The 23,188-nt window shown below is 38.7% G+C and overlaps 1 protein-coding gene and 1 long non-coding RNA gene across 3 annotated transcripts; one reads left to right on the forward strand and one right to left on the reverse strand.

Annotated features, from left to right (window-relative positions):
• Positions 1 to 1,723: 1,723 nt before the first annotated feature.
• Positions 1,724 to 19,233, reverse strand: LOC129730363 (leucine-rich repeat-containing protein 58). Of its 2 annotated transcripts, none has more exons than XM_055689650.1 (6): positions 19,046 to 19,233; positions 15,871 to 16,975; positions 4,059 to 4,275; positions 2,447 to 2,636; positions 2,206 to 2,299; positions 1,724 to 2,141 (listed from the first exon to the last, which is right to left on the reverse strand). In XM_055689650.1, exons 2-6 carry the CDS (start codon positions 16,371 to 16,373, stop codon positions 2,063 to 2,065), a joined length of 1,083 nt encoding a protein of 360 aa, XP_055545625.1. In that variant the 5' UTR covers positions 16,374 to 16,975; positions 19,046 to 19,233; the 3' UTR covers positions 1,724 to 2,062. The 2 variants fall into 2 exon arrangements, with proteins under 2 accessions (XP_055545625.1, XP_055545624.1); XM_055689649.1 differs by having other exon boundaries at positions 17,663 to 19,233.
• On the forward strand, positions 2,308 to 4,402 carry LOC129730364 (uncharacterized). The gene is made up of 2 exons (XR_008728843.1): positions 2,308 to 3,696; positions 3,899 to 4,402. It is a non-coding gene; the product is annotated as an uncharacterized LOC129730364 (long non-coding RNA).
• Positions 19,234 to 23,188: the final 3,955 nt, after the last annotated feature.

Genomic DNA, 23,188 nt, shown 5'->3' on the forward strand with positions numbered 1-23,188 from the left:
GTGTAGTACAGGACAATTGCGAGCTAGCGCTACGATCCTACTGACACTAACAGTCTCTCCCGAGTCAAGACTCAAACCTACGAAGACTGGCTTGTTAGGCCAGCATCGTACCTCGAGACCAGCTGAGGAGACAACTGCTGGTATGCAACACCTTCCGTTCGAAAACCCATGGCATGGTCCAAGTTTCGTAGCCGTAGAGAACTACCGGTCAGTGTTTTGTAGATGGTCAATTTCGTGTGGCGGGGATTTTATTCGACCGGAGCATCCTCCGGAGTCCAAAGTAGGCACGATTTCCTGCCTTAAGGTGTCAAAGAATTTCTCCGCTAGTGTCGTCAGCGGTCGCCGGTACACAGTAATCCAATAATGCAAAAAGTGCAACTTAATTCCATAGCGCCTTTAACCTTCATTCTAGCTTAAAATAGTCTTCGGAACAATTTTTTGTATGAATGACCCACATAATCTCAAATTTTCAAAAAGTATGAAAAGTTTACTATATTAAAAATAAGAATAAATTAATTTTTTGGTGCTAAGAGATAGAAGAATAGTTTATTAAGCAAAGTTGTATAAGATTGAAAAATATGAAACTTTGTTGAATAAATGAAAATCCTTTTTCGGTACAAAGTTAAAAAGTATATTACATGGCACTTACTTAAAAGTTAGTTTTTTGTACTTAACTTTTGTTAGTTGCATTTTACACGAAAAAGTTGTTCGGAGGAACTGTTAATATGTGGATTGGGACAAATGGAACCTAAAGGAGTTTAGTTTTAGCTTAACGTCAAGAAAAATTATTGACATCATGATTCCACTTGCCCCTTTTTAACCTATACGTTCTTCTTATCGAAAAAATAAGCTAAAATATGATATGACTTTGTAAGGAAAAGTCCTGGAGATATATGGCCTTTGGCAAAAATGTGTGTTTTGTGTGCCTCAACAATTCCTCCGAACAACACTTTCGTTTAAAATGCAACCAACAAAAGTTAAGTACAAAAAAACTAACTTTTAAGTAAGTTCCATGATATATACCAAAAACCAAAAAAAGATAGGGTTTTCATTTGTTCAACAAAGTTTCATATTCTCGAATTTTCTACAACTTTGCTTAATAATCTATTCTTCTATCTCTTAACACAAAAAAGTTAATTTTTTTTTTATTTTTAGTATAGTGAACTTTTCATACTTTTTGAAAATTTGAGATTATGCGAGTCATTCATACAAACAATTGTTCCGAAGACACTATTGAGCTAAGATGAAGGCGAATTCGTCCGGCTTCAGCCTTCAGTCTGATGTAGGTCTCCGTTATCTTCGGTTCGTGCTACAATATGATCGATATAATCGATATGATACAATGTGATTGGCGAAGCCAGAGCTGAACAGACCTTTCTAAAATCGTGCCACCTGTGTCGATACCAGCCCTGCGTATAACACCTTTCAAAGCGATGTTGAATAGCAAGCACGATAATCCATCACCTTGCCATAAGATCACCCGATCACACAACATGAATCAGGGTGGTATCTACACTTGGAAATTCCTCTAAATCTCGTGAAATTGTTTTTTATGAATCTATTTGTCTGTCTAGTATTTTTTGTTATAAAAGTCCAATTTCAAAGTTGATTTATTATAAGGAATAAGAAAATTAGCTACTTCAGAGTCTTTTCGAGAAACAGCCCCCAATAAGAGACAAAAAAGGAACCGTTCGGATCACGAATGCCGTCCAAATCGCGCCAATTAATTGGTTGATCGTTCCAATCTATATTCTCCACTAGACTTCTCGGACTCCCTTCTCAACGAACCCGAGACTCTCAAGCTCTATGAGCCAATCACAATATTCACGAGTTACGATAATCAGTTGTTAGAAATTATTTATAAAAGTTAGTATACACGTGCATCTTGTGTGCAGTTTGTAAATAGTGCTACGTTGTATAGTTCGACATGAAATTAATTACGAAAATGTACGGTACGGTTCCTGTGAACACATTCCCTACTATCAAACGAGTACTTTTTTTTACTTCTTCTCCTGTACCAATATGCTAGCTGCCAAATTTGTGCGTGACCAGATAGCAAAAATCATCCGAGCAGAACCTTTCGCATCATGCTGCTGCTAGGCTCTCCGCATTGGTCTGAGGAATTGGTGTCGGCAACACATCTACAAAAAAAAACAGTGTTAACATTTACAGCTTTGCTGACCTATTTTCCTGGTGATTACTTACTTTGAAGAACACAAATACTGCAGCAGAGGAATACGATATTTTCCGCAAAAGTCAACAAACTTGATGTGCTCCACTCGATTGTCGAAGAATACCCCTGCAAAAAGATAACGGAGAGATTAGTGGTTGAATTCTAAGGCTATACTATCACACAATGGAAAGCACTTGTGCGATAAGAGTGAGCGGATGCGCACGTTCGCGCCATCCAACAAACGAACAGTAAAGTCATGCATGTCACATTTACCTTTGCAATTGGGATTAACACAACAATTGGCCGTCTGCAGATACTCAATCAGAGCCCGGGGCAAGTCACCCGGAGCGTATGGCACTGAGGCGGTCTTCACCGAGCGGGCTGCCAGCTCCAACAGTGTGGGTGGATTAAGGGTCATATCCTTGACGAAGCGCACAACCAGCGGGTTGTCACGTAGACTGAGCTGTAAGGAGGTCGAGAAGGTGAATAGTGGCATTAGTGGTGAAACAATAATCACTGCTGTAATCTAGCACTTCCCGTCACAATAATCGTTATCGTCTGGCTGTAAGTAGATATTTCGACATCTACAGGATGTAATACCGTTCGTGGTGCGACTTTTCAAGTACAAAATGGCATTTTCAGTCGTTCGTTATGTTTATCTTTATGATCATTTTAAATAAAATCACATTTATGATGGTTAACGTTTAGCAAGTCTCAAATCGAATCTAGAATCACTTTTTTTTTTTTTTTCGATTATCCATTGAAAATCGTTCAATTGCACGCCGTCAAAATAACAATTGCAGGGTTCATTTTAATTTGGACGGTTTCAGTTGAATTTATTCACTTTTTTTACTAGCAGAAAAGTTTTTTTTCCTTATTATTTTACTTTTCCGATTTATACTCCAAATAGCGACTTCGCTCTAGAGCTTCGGTTAATGATGACCGCTGAGCTTGTATCAATCATTTCTGCGTTAACCTGACGACTGTTGGTGATGCGTTACAACAACAGACAGTTTGTTGAGTTTTTAAATGTAATAATAAAAAAAAAGTAAATTGCCAGTTTGCGGTTAGTGATCATTTCGCTTATCCATGATTTTGTTATTGACACATTTTAATTTAACTACGTAGTAGTCCTTTGTAACGATTCTTCTCCAATCAAAAAACTAAGATCATTCAGAAAATGCTTTCTAGAATACAATAATCAATACTGACGATTACTAATTACAACTATTTTGTAAGCATCCCATTAAAAGAGACTCATAACCTTCCTGGTACGACATTCGGTGATTTCAGGCTTGCCTTAAACCTTCGTTGTTTTTCAGTGATAATAATTTGTTCCGAGAAGAAAAAGTATTTATTCAGGGATAGTACGTACCTAATATTTACCATCGTTCTCAACTGTGAGAAGTGATAGCAAGAGAATTTAAATATTCCTGGAAAACCCTTACACAATACTATACTGTTTATAAGACCTACATTGTGAGTTAGCATCGTATGTCTGCGTGTAACGTATCTAGGAAATAGTAAGTACATTCCACCAAAACACGATGACGGTAGCGAATCAGGATGACCTTAGTCACAACCGCTCGGTTAGTTGCAATTCATTGTTTTTTTCCCATCCCGTATCAACATTGACTTGTGACGACAAAGTGTTAAATACCGGCACGTTTCGCTACACCAGCAGACTACATGCCAAGCCTTATCTTAATGTCTCTTTGTGAATAGTGAAACCACAACAGTCTGCGTTCGGCCAGATAAGACGGAATACTCGCAGCAGACTGCAAATCGAGCACGGCGGAGAATTGCACAATTGTATCAAAAAGGTCGTAGTAGGGGACCCTGCTTGCAGCAAGGTACGATTACAACAAAGTAGAAAAAAACTCACCTCGGTAAGATTTTTCAGCGTGATGATCTCCCGTGGCAGATGCTTGAGACGGTTCTTGTGCAGCAGCAGCGACTTGAGGTGAACCAAACGGGCGATCGAGCTTGGTAGTGCCTCGATCAGGTTATCACAGAGTACGAGAGCGTGAAGATTATTCAGCAGCCCGACGGTTTCCGGAATCTCAGCGATCTGATTCCCGCCAAGCGAGAGAAGTTGCAGGCTGAAAGGAGAAAGCAGATTTTGGTGACACGTTGTATCAATTTCGATTACTGTACAAGTTAACAGCTTTTGAGATAGTTCAGTTGCTCTCTGATAAAAAGGTCCCGATTATTTTTATATTAAATTTATCCATTCCCTCCGTTGTAGAAATTTTTTGTCTCAAATAATTACGCCTCAACTTTCACAGCCAATCACAGTCACAGCCAATCACATCACAATCACGCCGCCAATCACAGACAAAATTGGTGCATCTATACTTTTCGTATCTGTCAAACTCACCTCGATAAACAATAACGAAACACATGTTCACGAAAGTTCGGAAAAACCCCATTGAGTGTCAAAATTGTAGAAAAATGGCAACAGACAAATAAGTGATGCTTATTGTATGCACTATCTAGCGAATCTCGGAACTTTTTAAAGTCATTGTTAATGCCCTGTTGAGTGTATAGCCTGTGCTTTCTTCTGAGTCGACATTTCTAGGATCTATACCAGTGATTCGCAACCTTTTGGCTTCGCCGCACCCTTTGGCAAACACAGAGAGCTTCGCGGCCACCCAAAAAAAATTTCAGATACAGGTTTTGCAATACGAGAAGCCAAACAGCGCAAGCAAAACCATTTTCCTCCTTTCTGCTTGATAAAGAAACATGTGCTTCGCCTCTCAAGCCTTTTGCACACACGCTTCCGAGATATTCTTTCTTCTTCATGTACCCGCCTGAGTAGCTGCACCCGCACACAAAAACTCTTTTGTCTTGTCTCTTTGTACTCAGTGACTGTGAAAAAGTACGCGAGTTCCTGCTTGCGAGTACGAGTACTCGCCTAATATTGCTCAACTAGGAGGGGTGCTTGGAACAACGTGCTCGAAAACAAAAATGCTTTCTTCATTTTCCCGGTTTTGCTTCGTGCACCGACAGCTTAGCGTGGGCAGAAGAATCTGTAAAGTATCGCATACTGGAACGTGTAGGGTATCGGACTGCTTTGGTAAGTTTTTACAGCAGTCTAATGCAAAACCAGCCGAATCAAATCACAACCAAAGTAGTCTGTCATCCTATTTGATTTTTTTTCTCTCTCCGCAACCATCGCAATGCATCATGAAACGATTGTCTTCGGCAGGTTGTACCCGCGAGTAGGGGAGTACACGCGAGTGTGTGCATTTGATCTCGGGAGCGAATGCGAGCAACAAAGACAGCGAGAAAGAATGAGAAATAGCTTGAATAGTGAATTCTCCAGTTCGTGATATCGGTAGCAACGAGAACCTCACATGAGGCGTTGCATGCTATTTATATGCAGAAGATTTAAAAATCTACCTTCAATTCAAAAACAATTTATAGTTACCCTTCAAATTTACCAAGAACTTCACGGCCTTTCTAGATGAGCCTCGCGGCCCCCTTGCGGGCCGTGGACCCCCGGTTGGTCTATACACTTATTAAATCCGTCCCGCTGCCCGTATCGGCATGTGCGATACTCTAGACCAGTGGTTCCGAACCGGGGGTCCGCGGCCGGCAAGAGGGCCGCGAAGCTCTTGGTAAATTTGACAGGTAATTAAAATATCTTTCTAGGTATCTCTGTGAAAGCGCATTTTCAACTCTTCTGCATATTAGAACCAAGGTGTGAAACTAATTAGATGTGCAGGACGATATGAGACTGGAAAACGCAGTCTTGTATCTGAAATTCTTTTGGGGGCCGTGGATCTCTTTGTGTTTAGCAAAAGGGGCCGCGTAGCCAAAAAGGTTGGGAACCACTGCTCTAGACTCACATTGGTTGTCGTATCCGGGTCATTCCCTGGGTAGGCGCAGTGTCCGGCCAGGCTCTGGTACTTTAAATTATTGAACCCATTCCCATTCAGTTGCATTCTAAGATATTATGGAAAAAAGAACCCTAAAAATTCTTATATAGACATTTGAATCCAAATTTATGTGTTTTTTGTTTGGCCCATCATATTAGATTTTTTTTTCAAATTTACCTTTGGTTTTGTTATTAGTTTGGGATGATTATTGATCATTAATTTAAATGACTAGAGAAGGAAAGCAAACCGCAAAATAACTATCACCGATCTATGGTCCCCGTGGTTCTGTGGTTAGCTATGTCAGTCGGCTAGCTCTCCCACACGGTTGTGATATCGGGTTCGATTCCCGATCAAGTCGAGGATCTTTTCGAGCTGGAAATTTTCTCGAGCACTAGGGCACGGTGTATCGTTGTACTTATTCTACACATGCAAAATGTGCCAAAAATAATATCGATAACGAATTCTCTCAACTAATCTAGTTGATCGAGACCGCTATTAGCCCCAAGGCTAAGCGTGCGATATTGTTGTTTGTTGCTCACTTCCATTATGGGGAAAATAAAATACAAAGTGCCCTGCCAGTCGTTGCTATTCCCGGATAAGACAGGTCTCGTCTTACATCACCACCGCCACGTCGCGATTTACCGGGAAAATCGACTTGACGTTTTTCTTATTAAGGCGCTGCCGCTGCATTGCCTGCAGCTCCGAGACCAGTGGACGAGACTGCAACTTTCTGACATATATGACCATGTTCGCCAGGTACTTTTTCACTGTTTGGCCGGTTGCACCGACCTCCCGGTCAAGCGCACGCAGCGATGTAGCCACTTTAACCTCGATCTTCCTCTTCAACATCCTGTGAAGCTTCTTGTCGCTCAGGGTTATCGGCCGTCCGGAACCGGGCTTTCTTTCAATACTCTGATTGTTGCCCAATAGTGCCAAGATGTTGTTGATACCGGGCTTACCCGAAGTTCTTAAAGTGCCGCACGATGTCCGTTTTTGACGCAGCGGGGTAGGTACTGTTTTTTGAACGCGAACATTTCTGAACGGAGTAGCTTCACTGTTTTCGTCAGTTGGACTGACAGAGCTGTCAATTTTTTTCTGCTGACTCATGGGTTACTATGCTTGATGCTGCATGGGTAGTTTCGTCAGTGCGTGTGAAGGTAAATTAAATAAACCCTTTGAAAAGTCGGTATTGTTTGTCCATTTTTTTAATGCAAACCTTATGAACTCGCTTCAATCGCACATTACTCACTTACTTTTTGGAGATTACAATAAGTCTGGTCTTTCTTGGAAAGCCAGCCGCTCTAGTCGCGTTCTTGCTGATCCATCTGATTCGAGTTCTAATAGTTTAATTATTGCTGAAATGTCTTTACTTAGCAAAGCCTTGGTGCTACATTCCGATTCAGGACTTGACCTTCTGTTTATTTATACACAGACTTCGCAGCCAACTGTTTAAGTGTACAGGACAATTGCGGGGCTAGCGCTACGATCGCTATGATCCTACTGACATTAACAGTCTCCCCCGAGCCGAGACTCGAACCTACGACTGGCTTGTTAGACCAGCATCTTAACATGGCTTAATTAAGCACAGTAAAAAACAGTCGAACCCGGACTCTTGATCTAATATTCGTCAACGACGAATCCGTATTAAACTGTACCATTGCCAAAGCGTGCGACACTTTAGTTGGTATTGACGCTCATCACTCACCGCTGTCTGTTTCATTGGCTTGCCCTCAACTAGTTTACTTTGAAGAATTTTCTGAAGTCAACCAACCCAACTTCAGTAAAACCAATTTCGACGGGCTCCAGAGGGCTTTACTCGCAATTAACTGAGAATAATTGCCGAACCGCAGAACTGATGGTTAAACGAATTTCAAACGCTAGTGGCCATTTGTAAACAATAAGCCGTAAGAAAGTGGGCTTCCCACAACCATGTCTTGAAAATGGCAGTGCGGAATCACTAGATGGTGTTGACCCCTTATTCTGGAAACATTTCTCGAGTGTATTTAGTTCGACTTCTGCAAGTACGCCTCAGATACAGAGCGCTATTTGTCACGTTCCTCACAACGTAGTAAATCTAAGTAAATTAAGTTTTTCTGACAAAGATGTTTATAAAGCCAAAGAAAAACTGAACTCTTATTATTTAGCTGTACCTAACGGTATTATAGCTATTGCAATTCGATACCATCTACACAGATCTGATAGCAGCGTTTGACCGCACAATGTACATTAAATTAGACAACACCGAGTCAAATAGCTTCGTTAACCTGTCGGGTGATCCTCAGGGAAGCAACCTTGGACCACTGCTTTTCAACCTTTTTGCCTTTCTCCTAGAAAGGTATAGCAATCACTGGAAAAACCAAAGGTATAAAAGTGCTCCAAAAGGTCGAATCTCGTATATCAATCGACTTTGTTCGACGAGCTGAGCATTTTCTGTATGTGTGTTGTGTGTGTGTGCGTATGTGTGTGTGTAACGCTCTCTCAATCTCACTCGATTTTCTCAGAGATGGTTGACCGATCTTCATGAAATTAATTGCAAATGAGAGGTCTAGTTGCCCCATAAGACCCTATTGAATTTCATTGCAATCGGATTTTTAGTTTAGAGGTTATGTTTAAAAATGTGAAAATCACGAAACATCATTATCTCAGAAACTACTCAACCGGTTTTAACAAAATTGGTTTTAAATGAACGAGCTACTCAAAAACCCTTAAGTTTTGAGTTTCATAAAGATTGAACGTGTGGTTCAGAAGTTATTTGAAGAAACGTGTTCTGGAGAGTGTTTAATCTCACTCATGTTTCTCAGAGATGGCTGAACCGATTTCCACAAAATCAGTGTCATTTGGAAGGTCTTATTACCCCATAAGACCCTATTGATTTTTTTTGCAATCGGACTATTACTTTGCCTGTTATGTTTAAAAATGTGAAATCCAGCTTTGAAAAGAAACATATTCCGAAGACTACTTAAACTTACTCACTTTTCTCAGAGATGGCTGAACCGATTTACACGAAATTAGTGTCAAATGAAAGGTCTAGCTGCCTCATAACACCCTATTGAATTTCAATGTAATCGGTCTCTTGCTTTGTCTGTAATGTATCGAAATATGAAAATCACGAAACTTCATTATCTCAGCAAGTACACAACCGATTTGAACAATATTGGTATCAAATGAATGGGCTAGTTAAAGGTTAATTGATGAATTTTATAGTGATTAAACACGTGGTTCAAAAATTGTGAAAAAAACCATGTTCCGGTGACTCGTTTCACTCGTTTTCCCAAAAATGGCTAGACTAAATTCAACAATATTAGTGTCAAATGAAAAGTTTGGCTTTCCTATAGGTTCCCCCGGGTTGTCTCTTAAACTCACAAGTAAGAAATTTCATAGCAATTTGATATGTGGTTCAAAAGTTATGAAAAGAAACGAAATTCAAAGACTATTTAAAACTGTAACTGCTTTGATCAAAACATATGGCCTCAACAAAATTTAAATTTGGTATTGTGCTATTCGTACGTTCCCGGTATTGCTCGCGATTGAAGTGTATGAAATTCAAAGTCATTTCTTTTATTTCGCTATTTCTTCAGCACGAATGTTTTACTCCTAATTAATAATTTTTTTAACTTTTTGCTTTTCTCCAAGAAAGGTATAGCAATCACTCGCAAAACCGAAGATATAAAAGTGCTCCAAAGGGCCGAATGGCATATATCACTCGACTCAGTTCGACGAGCTGAGCATTTTCTGTTTGTATGTGTGTGTGTATGTGTGTGTGTGTGTATGTGTGTATGTGCAGATTTTTATTTTCACTCACTTTTCTCAGAGATGGCTGGACCGATTTTAATGAAATTATATGCAAATGAAAGTTACTAGAACTGCCCCATAAGACCCTATTAAATTTCATTGTAATTGGATTTTTATTTTAGAGGTTATGTTTAAAAATGTTATAATCACGAAACATCTCACATCTCAGAAACCACACAACCGATTACAATAAATTTGGTATCATATGAACGGGCTACCAAAACCCTTAACTTTTGAATTTTATATACACGTGGTTCAAAAGTTATGAAAAGAAACGTCTTCTGAAGACTGTTTAATTTCACTAATGTTTCTCAGAGATGGCTGGACCGATTTCCACAAAATCAGTGTCATATGAAAGGTCTAGTTACCCCATAAGTCCCTATTGATTTTTTGCAATCGGCCTGTTAAGTTTAAAAATATTAATACCTAACTATGAAAAGAAACATATTCTGAAGAATACATAAACTCACTCACTTTTCTCAGAGATGGCTGAACCGATTTTCACGAAATTAGTGTCAAATGAAAGGTCTAGCTGACTCATAACACCCTACTGAATTTTACTGTAATCGAACTGTGATTTCGTCTGTAATGTACCGAATTGTGAATATCACGAAACTTCATTATCTCAGAAAGTACACAACGGATTTGATCAATAGTATTATCAGATGAACGGGATAGTTGAGGGTTAACTGATGAATTATGATTTAACACGTGGTTTCAAAGTTTGACTGCCCTATACGTTCCCATTTTATTTGATTATAATCGAACTAAGCAACCGTTATATATTGAATTGTTAATAAAACAACGAAATTCTATTACCTCAAAGATTTCACGACTTTTTTGAACATAACTAGTGATTTGATTTGATGTGATTTAATATGTGGTTCGAAAGTTATGGAAAGAAAAGAAATTCAAAGGCTATTTAAAACTATATCTGCTTCGATCAATATATGTGGCCACATTATAATTTAAATGTGGTATCGTACCATTTGAATGTTCCCGGTATCGCTCGTGATTGAATTGTTCGAAATTAAGAGTCATTTCTTTTATTTCGCTATTTCTTGAGCATTTACATTACGTCAAATTTTATATTTTATGCTTCTATTACAACATCATTATTTTAAAATCAAAAAAAGTTAATACGCATTTATTGGATTGGAGCGTTCATGTAAATTTATTTTTACAAATGATAAGTTTGAATGAGAAAGGCTGGCTCTGACCGCTAGGTGGATTAATTTAGGTTTTCAACGATGTTTGTTACGTCAACAGTTGATGCGTCACCTGTGAAAATGCTATTTTTTGTTTGCTGAGATGAAGCAAACATAAAATAGCGTTTTCACAGGAAACGCATTATTTATTTACGAGTCAAATGCTTTTGAAAATTCGAAGTGGGGGTTCGAAGTCGGCCGTTTGTTGCCCTAATACCGTTTCACCTTAAGCCTTTGGCCTTGAACTGTGATATATCTCGAGAAACCCTCGAAATAGTGTCGGTAATAAAAGATCTGGGTTGCAACTGTTCTTCAAATACCACTATTTTCATAGCAAACAGAAACCTCGGCTTCATGAAGAGAATCACCAAAGAGTTTACTAATTCGTTCCACTTGCTATCGCTATACGTCTCACTAGCTCGCTTTATTTTGGAAACATCTGCTATAATATGCAGTTCCTGTACTGATATCTGGACCAACCGAATTGAATTAGTACAGGTCAAGTTCCTGCCTTATGCATTGAGATCCGTTCCATATCGTGATCCTGTTCAATTACCACCTTGTGCTAATCGATTCCGTTTACTCGGCACTGCCACACTAGCAAAAAGAAGAGACATGTCCAGGGCCGTATTTGCGGGAAAACTGTTAACTGGCAGAATTGACGCTCCAAACATACTCTCCGAGATCAACGCAAATATGCCTTATCGAAATCTAAGATTGCGAAATTTTCTTCACCTCTCAATTCCTCGTAAAGAATATGGACAAAACGAACCCATGAAGGCGGTATGTGACGTCTTCAATAATGTATTTTATTTATTCGACTTAAAATATTAAAAGTTACATTTAAAAATAAACTCAAACGAGTGTTGTAATTTATTTATCTTAGGTTAAAAATGTATGAAAGCTAAGTTAGGTAGTTCCATGTGGCATCCGTTATAATAGTATATTGTATTGTTGTTAGACTAAGTGTGAAACATGAATTTTTCAATGGGCCATTCTGAATCTTTCGGAGGGCGGAGGGTATTTTTTTATTAAGTCTTAGACGTTTTTTAGGGGTGGGCGGAACGGCTCTTTTGCAAGAGCGGCTATGAACCGCTCGCTCACCGTTCTGAACCGACTCATATGAACGGCTCATGGTTCACAACGATTCACGAGCGTTGGCAGTTCGTGTTTTCTCGGTGAACTTCGGGTTCGCGCAAACCCATCAGTTCTGGTGCGCTCAAAGAACCGTGGCTCTTTTTCGTGAGCCGTTCGTTCTTCCGCTCTTTTCTAAGAACCGGTTCATATGAACGGCTCGTGAGCCGTTCGCCCATCCCTAGTTTTTGGATCCCAATCCAAGTTAAATTCGAAAATCCGCGTTAAAAAATCTGACTGTTACTGAATATATACAAATAAGGTAAGCACAGACTAACAGACATAACACGTCGAGCAAACTTTCAATAAAATCATCGTTTGGATGATTCCAGTACTTTACGTTAGTAACACTAGCACCATCTGCTGTCGTGTTCGCGCTGCGTCATGTATTTCGACATCAGCGCCATCGTTACTGCATGTGTCAAATGAAGAACTACAAAATAAGTATGAGATTGCATGACAGCGCCCCTGACGACGTTTTCGCGCGATGACTGTTATTCGATTGAAAATTTGATATGAACGTTTTTTGTGACGATGGAGCTAGGTTCCAGTGTTACGTCTGTTAGTCTGTGAGGTAAGCATGTATAAACTGGCCGGCTCGATTGTCTGAGATGTATGCTGTCCTCACTCGCTATCGCTCGTTCGGACTTAACTAAGGGATAACCCCTAAGAGTCAGTAGAACTAATAAAAAGGAACTAATCTATACAGAGTTGATTTTTGGTTTGGGGGGCTTTTCGTATATGATATATACTTTTCAGCCTTCCGTTACTAACCCATTTTAAGTCGCTATGTTGAATCACAAAATATAGTGAGACTGACAAAATAAAATTATGTCAAATGGTAGTTCGTAATGCTCAACTTTTACAAAATTAAAAAACATGACTATGCTTTGACCGTGAAAATTGTCAGACTTTCTTTAAGGGGTTATATACCTTTTCAGTTTTCAAAAAACCGAAAAAAAATTATTGCATTATCTTCAAATACAACATCTTGAGAACATTTTCACAAATTTTTATAAAGATCTGAGCAATAGGAAGAAAGTTAGAGCGATTTGCAGCGCGCCTCGCCACGGTCCGTAGGCTAAACTTGAAACTTTACACGCGTTTATCTCGGAATAGCGTTTTCCGAAAAATGACTTTGCCGTGATCCTGATTGCGGGAAAACCACTGAACCGATTTCCTTGTTTTTTTTTTTTAATTTTCGTTATTAAATTCGCCGGTCCTTGAACGATCGCTTTTTGAAACATACAGTTACATTTTGCCGCAAAAAAAAAAATTTAATGCAATTTTTTGCGCTCAAAACGTGCATTTTTTGGGAAAAACGTTCCCGTTTGCACTGAAAACAAAATACTCATAAAAGCAATCGTTCAAGGACCCGGCACACTTCTAAACTAATGAAATAATATGAGTTTTTTGATTTTGGAAACGCCCGTTACTCCAGTAATAATTGGTATATCTCAAAATCAAACGTATTTTTTTGTTGTTGATAAACTGTACTTTCAGAAAAATACCACTTTGATGCAATGAAAATGGTGCTATGCACTTAAAAATAAATTCAAACTTCCCTCATTTGCACTTTGCCATCAACCCTCGAAATCAATATTTTCAAACTCGCTGTTAACGAAATCTCTCTTGATTACACATTATTAGAGATAACACATTACGTACTCTAATCGGTCAAAAAACCAACTCCTAAATTAGGTCAACTTAAAAACCACTACCTCAATCGCGTCAATCAGATTTCTGTGTTTTTGAGGGTTGAGAATATTTCTAAATATAAAGCAAAGCAGAGCCATGGTACTACATTCCGATTCGGAACTCGACCTTCTGTTTATTATACACAGACTTAGCAGCCAACTGTTTAGTGTACAGGACAATTGCGGGGCTAGGCGCTACGATCCTACTGACACTTACAGTCTCTCCCGAGCCGAGACTCGAACCTACGACGAATGGCTTGTTAGGCAAGAATCGTCCCTCGAGACCAGCTGAGAGATTTCTAAATATACATCGCTTAAAATGCTTTTCTCGAGAGCCTAGTGGTAAGCCTTTATTGTAAGAGTTACTAACTAGAACCTTAGATTATTGAAACATAGATATCCAACTCAACCAACAATACGGGCAACAAAAATGTGGCGCCCCTCCGAGTATGATGGCTGTTGGGTGAACTACATTCAATGAGCACACACAGAAAAATATTAAGGTAATTGCTATCTTTTTAGGCTTGGTCAGATTTGTGTGGTGTTTTGAACAAACTAATCTATATGGTCTAGATAATAATAATAATTTATTACAACAGGAGAAAAATAAATGTCAATGTCTGAGATGACCATGATATGAATTATTTATTTTGATGATAGTATGACTAGTCGTTCATAGTCGTTTCAACAATATGTTTTTAAGCATAACCAAAGATGACTAGTACACAATACGTCACTCTTGCAGTATGCAGTGGACACGAGTTTCGCTGCGCGTGAACGAAATTTGAACTAATTTGTATACTGTTAATTTGGTGATGACGACAAGGTGGTGAAAGGTGAAGCATGTTTTTCAATATCATTATATGGTGCTGTCATCTAATTTTCAATGTCCTCATACAGTATTGCCATCTTGTTTTCGTTTTCATCTAGCGGATTGAGCATGATAAATCGATTTTGCTAATAATCACAGTTTTAAGGTTATCAGATGGCACCGTTATAAAGGTGTTGCGAGCAAAATGTATGAAGTCAGGTATCTTGCTCTAGTCATCATTAGCATAACTCATTTGTTGTTTGTACCAATTTTAATAGTCGATTGCGAACCACTTTACAGCTTTAGTCCCTTTGCGGAACTGGTTGGGTTAATAATTCTGCCTCAGCCGTCAAATAATGCTGTAGAATGTTCTCCTATTCGGTTTGTAGCTTCCGTTGCAGATTATTGTTTGTGATCTCATTCATTATCAATTTCACTATTCCTTGGTTGAATGTTTAAATCGATTTATTAATATTTGCAAAGAACGGAGAAAATCAAATTTGGAAATTTTCACTCATCCTTTTAAGTTCTATTTAAAAACGATGCAATATTTATTTTGGTGAATACCGCTAAACGGTATTTTTAACTAAGGTTTTACATTACTGTGTGAAAATCGTTGTTATATACGTCTCTTAATATCCTCTTAATTCACTTACAAGGAGTAGCAAAGCCTAGCATAACTTATTCACCAACGTTAACACCAACATAAATAACGGTAAAATAATTTAAGTGAATACGAAGCTTTTTTGTCTTTTCGTCACCTTCGACAATTCGATGAGAGTATCTATGAGATGTTTACATTTTGTGACTCATGCTAATTTGTAAAATTACGCGAGGTTTCATTGCAGTGTTGTTGTAATAAATTGAAATTGCAAATCACCTAGAATATATTGTAGAGTCGATTGAAAACCGCCGTACAAATCTGATTGAAAGTAACATGATATTTTTCTGGGTGTGAGAATCTGGTCAAGCTCACCACTGAAATGATAAGGAGTGCGATGATATTTTTCCGAGTGGATATGCTTTAGTTCACCCAACGGCCTACAGATGGCAAGTTCATAGTGTTGCCTTGAGATTATATGCAGCGTAGCCCAACTTGGATATCTATGTCTCTTTAGTCTATGCTAGAACTCTCGTATTCTGCTCATATAACTTATGGCCTAAAGCTTACTTGCTCAGTTTCCAGATATCCTTCGATACGTTCGTAATCTGATTACCCCCCAGGTACAGATATTTGAGCGATTTCAACTCCGTCACTTGTTCGGGAAAGTGCGTGAAGCGATTCCCGCTCATGTTCAGCTCCTTCAGCCCGCTGCATCCTCCGTTGTCCAACGCCAGGAACGTTTTCGGCAACGAGCTGTTGCTAAGCAGATTGTTCTTAACTATCAGTGTCGTCAGCTGGCATTGTTCCGTTATCACTGTCGGTATCTGCACCAGATTATTGTTACTAAGGTCCAACAAGCGCAGGTTTCCGAATTCAGCAATCGACGTTGGCACAGCGGACAAGTTGTTATGGTTCAACAGTACGGTTTCGATATCCTCTACCAACTTTTTAGTTTTACACATGCGCAACAAATCTTCGTCTAAATGGCGCTTATTGGCGTGACCGAAGTCGGCAATTTTTTGCTCACGCGAATCGCTATCGCAGCTGTCGCTCGTGTATGCCACATCCATTTTGGTGCTTGTTAGATTCACTGTTACTTATTAAAATAATTTGATTTTTGCACAAACAAACTTCTCTGCAAATCGCGTCCTGCGACTCACATTACATTACTATTTCGATGCACCAAGCTTACTGAGTAACGTTTACACCCTTCAGCTCCACAATCAATTATATAGCACTAGCGAGGAACTGCTACTGAAGCTCCAGCATGTCTAAGATTGATAACAACTGCAGAGGATTTTAGATTACACTCTACTCTCCATGCGAGCCTTAAGTGAAACAGTGTATCGCACTATACGACTAATATTATCACCAATGACAGACACAAATTAGCGATAGTATTTGTATTCTTACAGTCCCGGTTGCACGCTTCAGATGAGTGATAGACCACGCGCACCTCAAAATTTTCGCAAAATCAGCATCACTTATGGTTTTTGAATTTATTCCATTGGGTACAGCGCCACCACCAGCGAATGTGAATATTTTTTACTAATGAATGTGACTTCACTGCCAGCTAGAGAGCATCACCTCGTTCGATAACGTTCATGCTCAGAGTCCACTGCCAGCGATGGTTGTGCTCACACTGCTTAGTTAATGCCCAATGTCCAAGCAGCTGAAAAAAGCAAAGAATCATTGAAACGTATTTGTGAGTAGGTTAAGCAAAGTGATAACGGCGTAGTATACATTTACAGGACATAAATAAATAAATAAATGTTGAGTTTAGTGTTGACTGTTGAGCTTGAGTGAATTATGAGTATTTCTGATTTGATTGTTCGACGCTTTATAGCGGGATACTACAGTACTTTCTCTTAGTATAATAAAGAACGTAGCGTAAGCTAATCTGCCAGAACATAGTACACTATTTGATGAGACAAAACTAGGCATATTCTACGAGATACATGCCGTTTTCGCACATATAAATTTCGATATTCTTTGAAAATATAAATATGTCCAACAATGTAAAATAATAGATTTCGCATTATTTTTACATACAAATTTATAGTAAAAAATATATTTAATGATAGATGCTTATTCGGTGAGTTTATTCCGAAGTAGCTACTAGATCAACTGCATAAAAAAAGTATTCTCTTCAGTAATAATAAATCTACAGAAATTTCACGGATGACCCTACAAACAATATACAATGAATCCTCTAAGCCTTGATTTTTTTCTTGCGATGCATTGTTATACATAAACGGAATAAAAAAAAAATAAATTGTCTCACTAAAGCTGTGGAAAATAAAAATGAATTCTATGAAGCTCGTGCAACGATAGGTTAGTGAAGACAATTTTCGCTCACCGCAAATCTGGTTTTGTCCTAAAAATATGACAATTTTGTTTTAAAACGATTCATATCGAAGCATTTTTAGACTCTTATCATGCTACTGGGTATAGTTTCCCGCCATAAAACAGTAAGGATCTCTCTCCTCATCGTTATCACCAATCAACTGCTTTAACGATTTGCCCTTCAGCCTTACGTACTCCTGATACCAGCGACTTATCCGACTAGCTTGGCGCTCTTCAAAGTAACTGATTGCATCGTTGACGAAAATATCATTTTCGAGCACAAAGTCTTGGGCTAGCAGTGCCTGTCTCGCTAGTCGGTCAGCTATCTCATTACCAAAAATATGTATGTGGCTTGGAATCCACTGAATGGTGGTCCTCGAAATTTTAGCTCGTTCCAAAATTTCGTTTGCCACCGTATTTCTGAATCGAGACTTTCTACTTTTCTTCAAAAACACACATGCCGCCTGGCTGTCGGTCAGCAGTACGGCATTTTCGATACCTTGCTCAACAATGTGCTGCATTGCAACCTTTATTGCAAGCGTTTCAGCCGTCATAATACTAGTGTCCAGGCGCAACTGCATCATTATTTCGATCCCGTTTGTCTCATCATAGACTCCTATACCGCATCTGCCATCTGCAGACTTAGAAGCGTCTGTATAAATACGAGTCCTACCTTCGTATTCATTTTTCAACAGGCACTGCACCAAGTAATTGAGATTCTCCCAATCCGCAGAACTCTTTTTTCCACTCAAATATTCCAGTTCCGGATAAACGGGAACTTCGGTGAACAGTTGCGTCACATGGATGTGTTTGGCAATCGCTTCGAAGATAAATCGGTTCTCAAGAAACATCCTCTGAACAAAGGACAACTTTTCAAGGTCAGTTCTGAAACGCAAATTTCCCAGCTCACGTAGCTGATTGTATACGTAGTTGTTAGACCGGCAATGATGCGCTATCTCTCGGGCAGCAATTATTTCTCGAAGGATATCCCGCTGTTCCCGGCTCTCATCTTCCTTTTGTTGCCGACGAGCTTCCAGTGCGGATTTAACTGTTCCATACGATCGACAAACAATCCGTGGCTGACCGCACATATTGCTGCAATACTCGGTCCATTGTCGAATGAGCTGCTTGCAGAACGAACTCCATGATTCTAAGGCAGAATACATCGTAGTACGTAGAATAAACAATTTTATATAACTAGCTAGTCACTAACAACAATGTGTGATAGTAATTGGGTTTTAATATTTTTGAGATAGACTGAACTGAAAACTATAACTTTTTTCAACGTTGAAGTGTTAAAAATTGTGCATATTTGCGAAGTTACTATAATTAACTCATAACAGTGCACCACATATAACTTTTTCCATGATTTAATATGAAAAAAAGCACAAATTACTTTTCAAAATTTAACCGACTGTCACGAAACACCACCTCTCTAAAATAAATTTTTAATTAAATGGACTTTTTATGGTTTCCATGGAAAGTTCAATGTCAACAGCTGCTATTCACACAAGTCAAACAGGTTGAACAAAATTTAATTTATACGAATCCAAAAAGATCCAATATGTAGTGATATGAATGATATATCATATATATTTGTAAACAAACACGTGTGTGCTGCTGAGCTGCCAGAACTGTTGGTTATACAAATTTGGTATAGACAAACTGAAGATTTTGTAACCAGTTAATTTAGTTACTTATTTAGGACACGTAACTTGAGTAGCGTTTACCCACTAGAGTGAATCTGTGAAAAAATCTTGCGAATGGCTGAAGATAAAAGCAAAAAAACCAACAGCTTTTGTAATCCGCAAAGATGATAATCAATGTTTTATCCAATCTGCAAATCTGGCACGCCTGCTGTGTACAAATTTTCCAAATTTTATGTTTGACAGTTATACCCACAGCTTTCAACAGGGCTGTTTCATTTTAGAGAGATAAGGGAACGATGTTTATTACGTAACACAAAATTTTGCAATTGGGTTGTCTAGCTACTCACGGATTTCTGATTTTTATATATCAGCAGTCATAGAGGTACGCTCTCGGATGTCATCAAAAAACTGTCACTGACTAGCAATACTCAGAGGGAGAGATATGCGGAGAGAGCCAAACGGACTGTCAAAATCTGACCCAGGCGAACAAGAAAAGCAACACATTGAGAGATGTTGCAGTCAGGTGCAATAAAAAAAAACCGGTTTTTCTTCATACGTTTTTCTTGTTATATTGCTAAACAATGCATTAGGAATAATTCAAAATTGCATAATCACACTGATTCACAGACCTTTTGAATGATTAACAAAATAATGATCAATTATCGTGATAGTGTAATAAATTAAACATAAAATCAAACACCCACGGTTTTTACGATGCCTTTTTTTGTTGCCTAGTACTTCCATCGTCACCACCGATTATACAAGTCGAATGAAACAGTTAGTCAACATTGCGCTTTGAGAAGAGATCAGGCCTCTGACCAGGGCTTTGAAAAATCCTTTTCTATAAAGACGCTTGAACGTTTTCTCGGTCAGTTACAAGCTTTCCTTTTTGTGCGATCCTTCGCTCAATTTCAACTTGTACCTGCAGCACGTTCAATTTCAACGAACGGTTGAAAGCAGAGCGAATAAGAAACGAGCTGCGTGCAACGTTGCTTTCCGCAAAAGGCCCGCCGCTTCGGCGTTCAAGTCCGCCGTACAATCTTCTGTCGGCAGTCACGTACCATTTTTCGTTTGCGTTCATGATCGACCGAAAAAACAGTCAATCAGTTTGAAGCATTCTTACGTTTGAGGCTCATGTGCTGGTGGTATACTGTTGCACCTACAGTGCCAATTTCTACTAACCGGGACCTCATTCGTAATGAATTAACCAACGCTTACCTCAATCATCTGCGTCGAATATCGCTTAGCAGAAGAGTTTGTGAGTGATATTCAATATAGTCATCATTCAAGCCACGTGGTAATGGCTTTATGAGTAAGATAGTTTTTCTCACAACATCGGCGGGAAAGAAGAAGGGTAGAACAAGGCTAGTTGGTTACGGGGTTAGTTGGTCAATGAGGATGACATTAAACCAACGCATCGAAAAAACTGTGTTTTATTTTCACATATCATTTATATAAAAAAATTGTGTTATATGGGTGATATAATCAGATAAGCAAAGAAACTAAATGACAAAACAAAGTGCAGTTGTGCAAATTGTGATTTGAAAAAATGTTTATCGTTGTCCGTCGGTTTATAAATAAAGAATAATAAACACCCGTTTTTAAATGACAATTCGCTCATTACCAGATTTTGAGCAGGTTTGAGCAAGAATTCAATTTAAAATACGAAGGACAACGATAAAAATTTCTCATAAACCACGTTTTGCTCAGAAAATTACTCTCTTTCAACTGATCTATAACAATCAGAAAACCATAAAAACTTTAGAACTGCGGAATTCGGTTCGAGTTTTCAATTTAACACGTGTTTTCTTTGATCAAGTGTCCATTCAAACCATCGATGTAATTTCAACGTATACACCAAAGTCGCTTTTTACGCGGGGGATACGTGCCGCGTAAAAGGAAACCGCGTAAAAAATAATCGCGTGAATTCCTGAATCTACGTGAAAAAACGCGTGAATTCCGGATTCCGAAATGAAAAAATACGGAATCCGCGTAAGAAAAAAACACCGCGTAAATTCCGGAATCTGCGTGAAAAACCGCGTAATTTCCGGAATCCGCGTAAAAATGACCACATGAAATAAACCTGCATAAAAAACTGTAAAAAAAGGCGACCTTAGTGAACTTTTCGTCAAGCAAGGGAGAGTAACACTTTTTCATCCAATAATAAGTAGCTTTTGTGAACGTCTAAGCGAAAAACTGAAAACGATTTGACTTCCGCCTAAATACTACAGACTGCGTTAATGCATTGGTGGAGGAAAACTGAATTGTCCTTTCGAAATAAAAGTTGTCACTTTACCCCACTCGCTGATCAACTTCTACCCTACCTGAGGAGCTAATTGGCCAATCTGTCAACCGCTCAAAAAAAAATACACTGATGCCTTTTAACGCGTATTACGGAATTTACGCAGATTTCAGAACTTACGCTGTTTTTTATGCAAATTCCAGAATTTACGCGTTTTAACGCGGATTTCGGAATTTACAGGTTTTTTTACCCCAATTTACGATTTCAGAGTTTTCACGGGTTTTTTTTTACCCGAATTTCGGTATTAATCCAGGAGGTTTTTTACTCGGATTTCGGAATTTATGCGGTTTTCAGAAATTTCTTGTTTTTTACGCGAATTTTGGAAATCACCAGTTTATTTACTCAGACTTCGGAATTCACGTGAAGTTTTACGCAGATCTTACAATTAACGCCATTTTTTACCCGGATTTTGGAACTTACGCGTTTTTCACGCGGGTTTTTTCCGCGCTACGTGTCTCCTTGTAAAAAAAAAACTTTAGTGTATCCGCAAAATTGCGAGCTGTTTAATGTAGTTCATATTTTCGCATAATACAGCCATGCCTCGGTAGAAGGCAACCTCGATTCAACGTAACTCGGTATAACGTAACTTTTACCTCGATATAACGTAACTTTTTAAGATGTATTGATATTGAATATAAATGATATAGCAACTGTTCTTGGGGTATAAATTGCTTCGAAAATATGTAGTAAGTTTTGAAACCAATGAAACCAATGCGAAAGTCCCAAATGGGCAGGAGAAAGGTTTTGAAATACTAATGGGTGATGGGACTAGGTTTCCACGCATCCTTCAGTAACAATTCACAGTCTTGCATCAACTATTTTTTTGTTTGTTGACATTTTTTCTAAAGAAAAGCATAAGAAAGGTTTTAAATTACTGGTAGGTGATGGGAAATAGGTTGCCGCGCATTTTTGCATTTCAACAGTCTTGCATCAATTAAAAAACTTTTTTTATGCTTGTTGAAAAATTGTCCTCAATGGGCTTAAGAATGGTTTAAAATTACTGATAGGTGATGGAAAATAGGTTTTCGCGCGTCTTTGAGTAAACATTAACATTCTTGCATGAATTTAAAAAAAAAATTTGCTTCGATATAACGTAGCGGTAATGAAAATAAAGTTGCCTTATATCGAGGTATGACTGTATTACCGGTATAAAGTAATGGAACATTTTTACCAAAAATGACCAACTTTTCCCGCTCTACCCTAAGTACCGATTTATGCATTTGTCATATGTTACACAAATTTCAAAGTTCTATTCCAATCCAATCCGACATACAAAAACAAATACGAAAACAAACGCAAAACGAAACAGTAAGAATGATACCAATCGCCCGCATTCACTTCGTGTCTTGCACGTACACATAATCGGAGAGTGAACGTAATTAACGAGCGCTGCCATAGCGAATGACCGCCACCTAGAAACTAAAACGGAAGGCGTCGCATTCGTGTTTTAACAGTCAACTTGCGATCCTTTGAAAAGCACTGCCTCTGACATGTGAAACCCAGTTGCGAGATTGACGGTTTTTTTCATCGCCTATCTCTCTCTCCCTCTCTCTCTCTGAGTATTTCTAGTTCGCATTATGGATCATTG

This window comes from Wyeomyia smithii, chromosome 3 (genome assembly GCF_029784165.1).
Source record: "Wyeomyia smithii strain HCP4-BCI-WySm-NY-G18 chromosome 3, ASM2978416v1, whole genome shotgun sequence".
Classification (NCBI taxonomy): Eukaryota; Metazoa; Arthropoda; class Insecta; order Diptera; family Culicidae; genus Wyeomyia; species Wyeomyia smithii.

Excerpts from the sequence above, each read along its gene's own strand:
- LOC129730363 (XM_055689650.1), bottom strand. The coding sequence starts at position 16,373 with ATGGATGTGGCATACACGAGCGACAGCTGCGATAGCGATTCGCGTGAG. Across the intron at positions 2,637-4,058 it reads CGCTGAAAAATCTTACCGAG|CTCAGTCTACGTGACAACCC; the intron begins GTGAGTTTTTTT and ends ACCTCCTTACAG. Across the intron at positions 2,142-2,205 it reads CAGTATTTGTGTTCTTCAAA|ATGTGTTGCCGACACCAATT; the intron begins GTAAGTAATCAC and ends TTTTTTTTGTAG.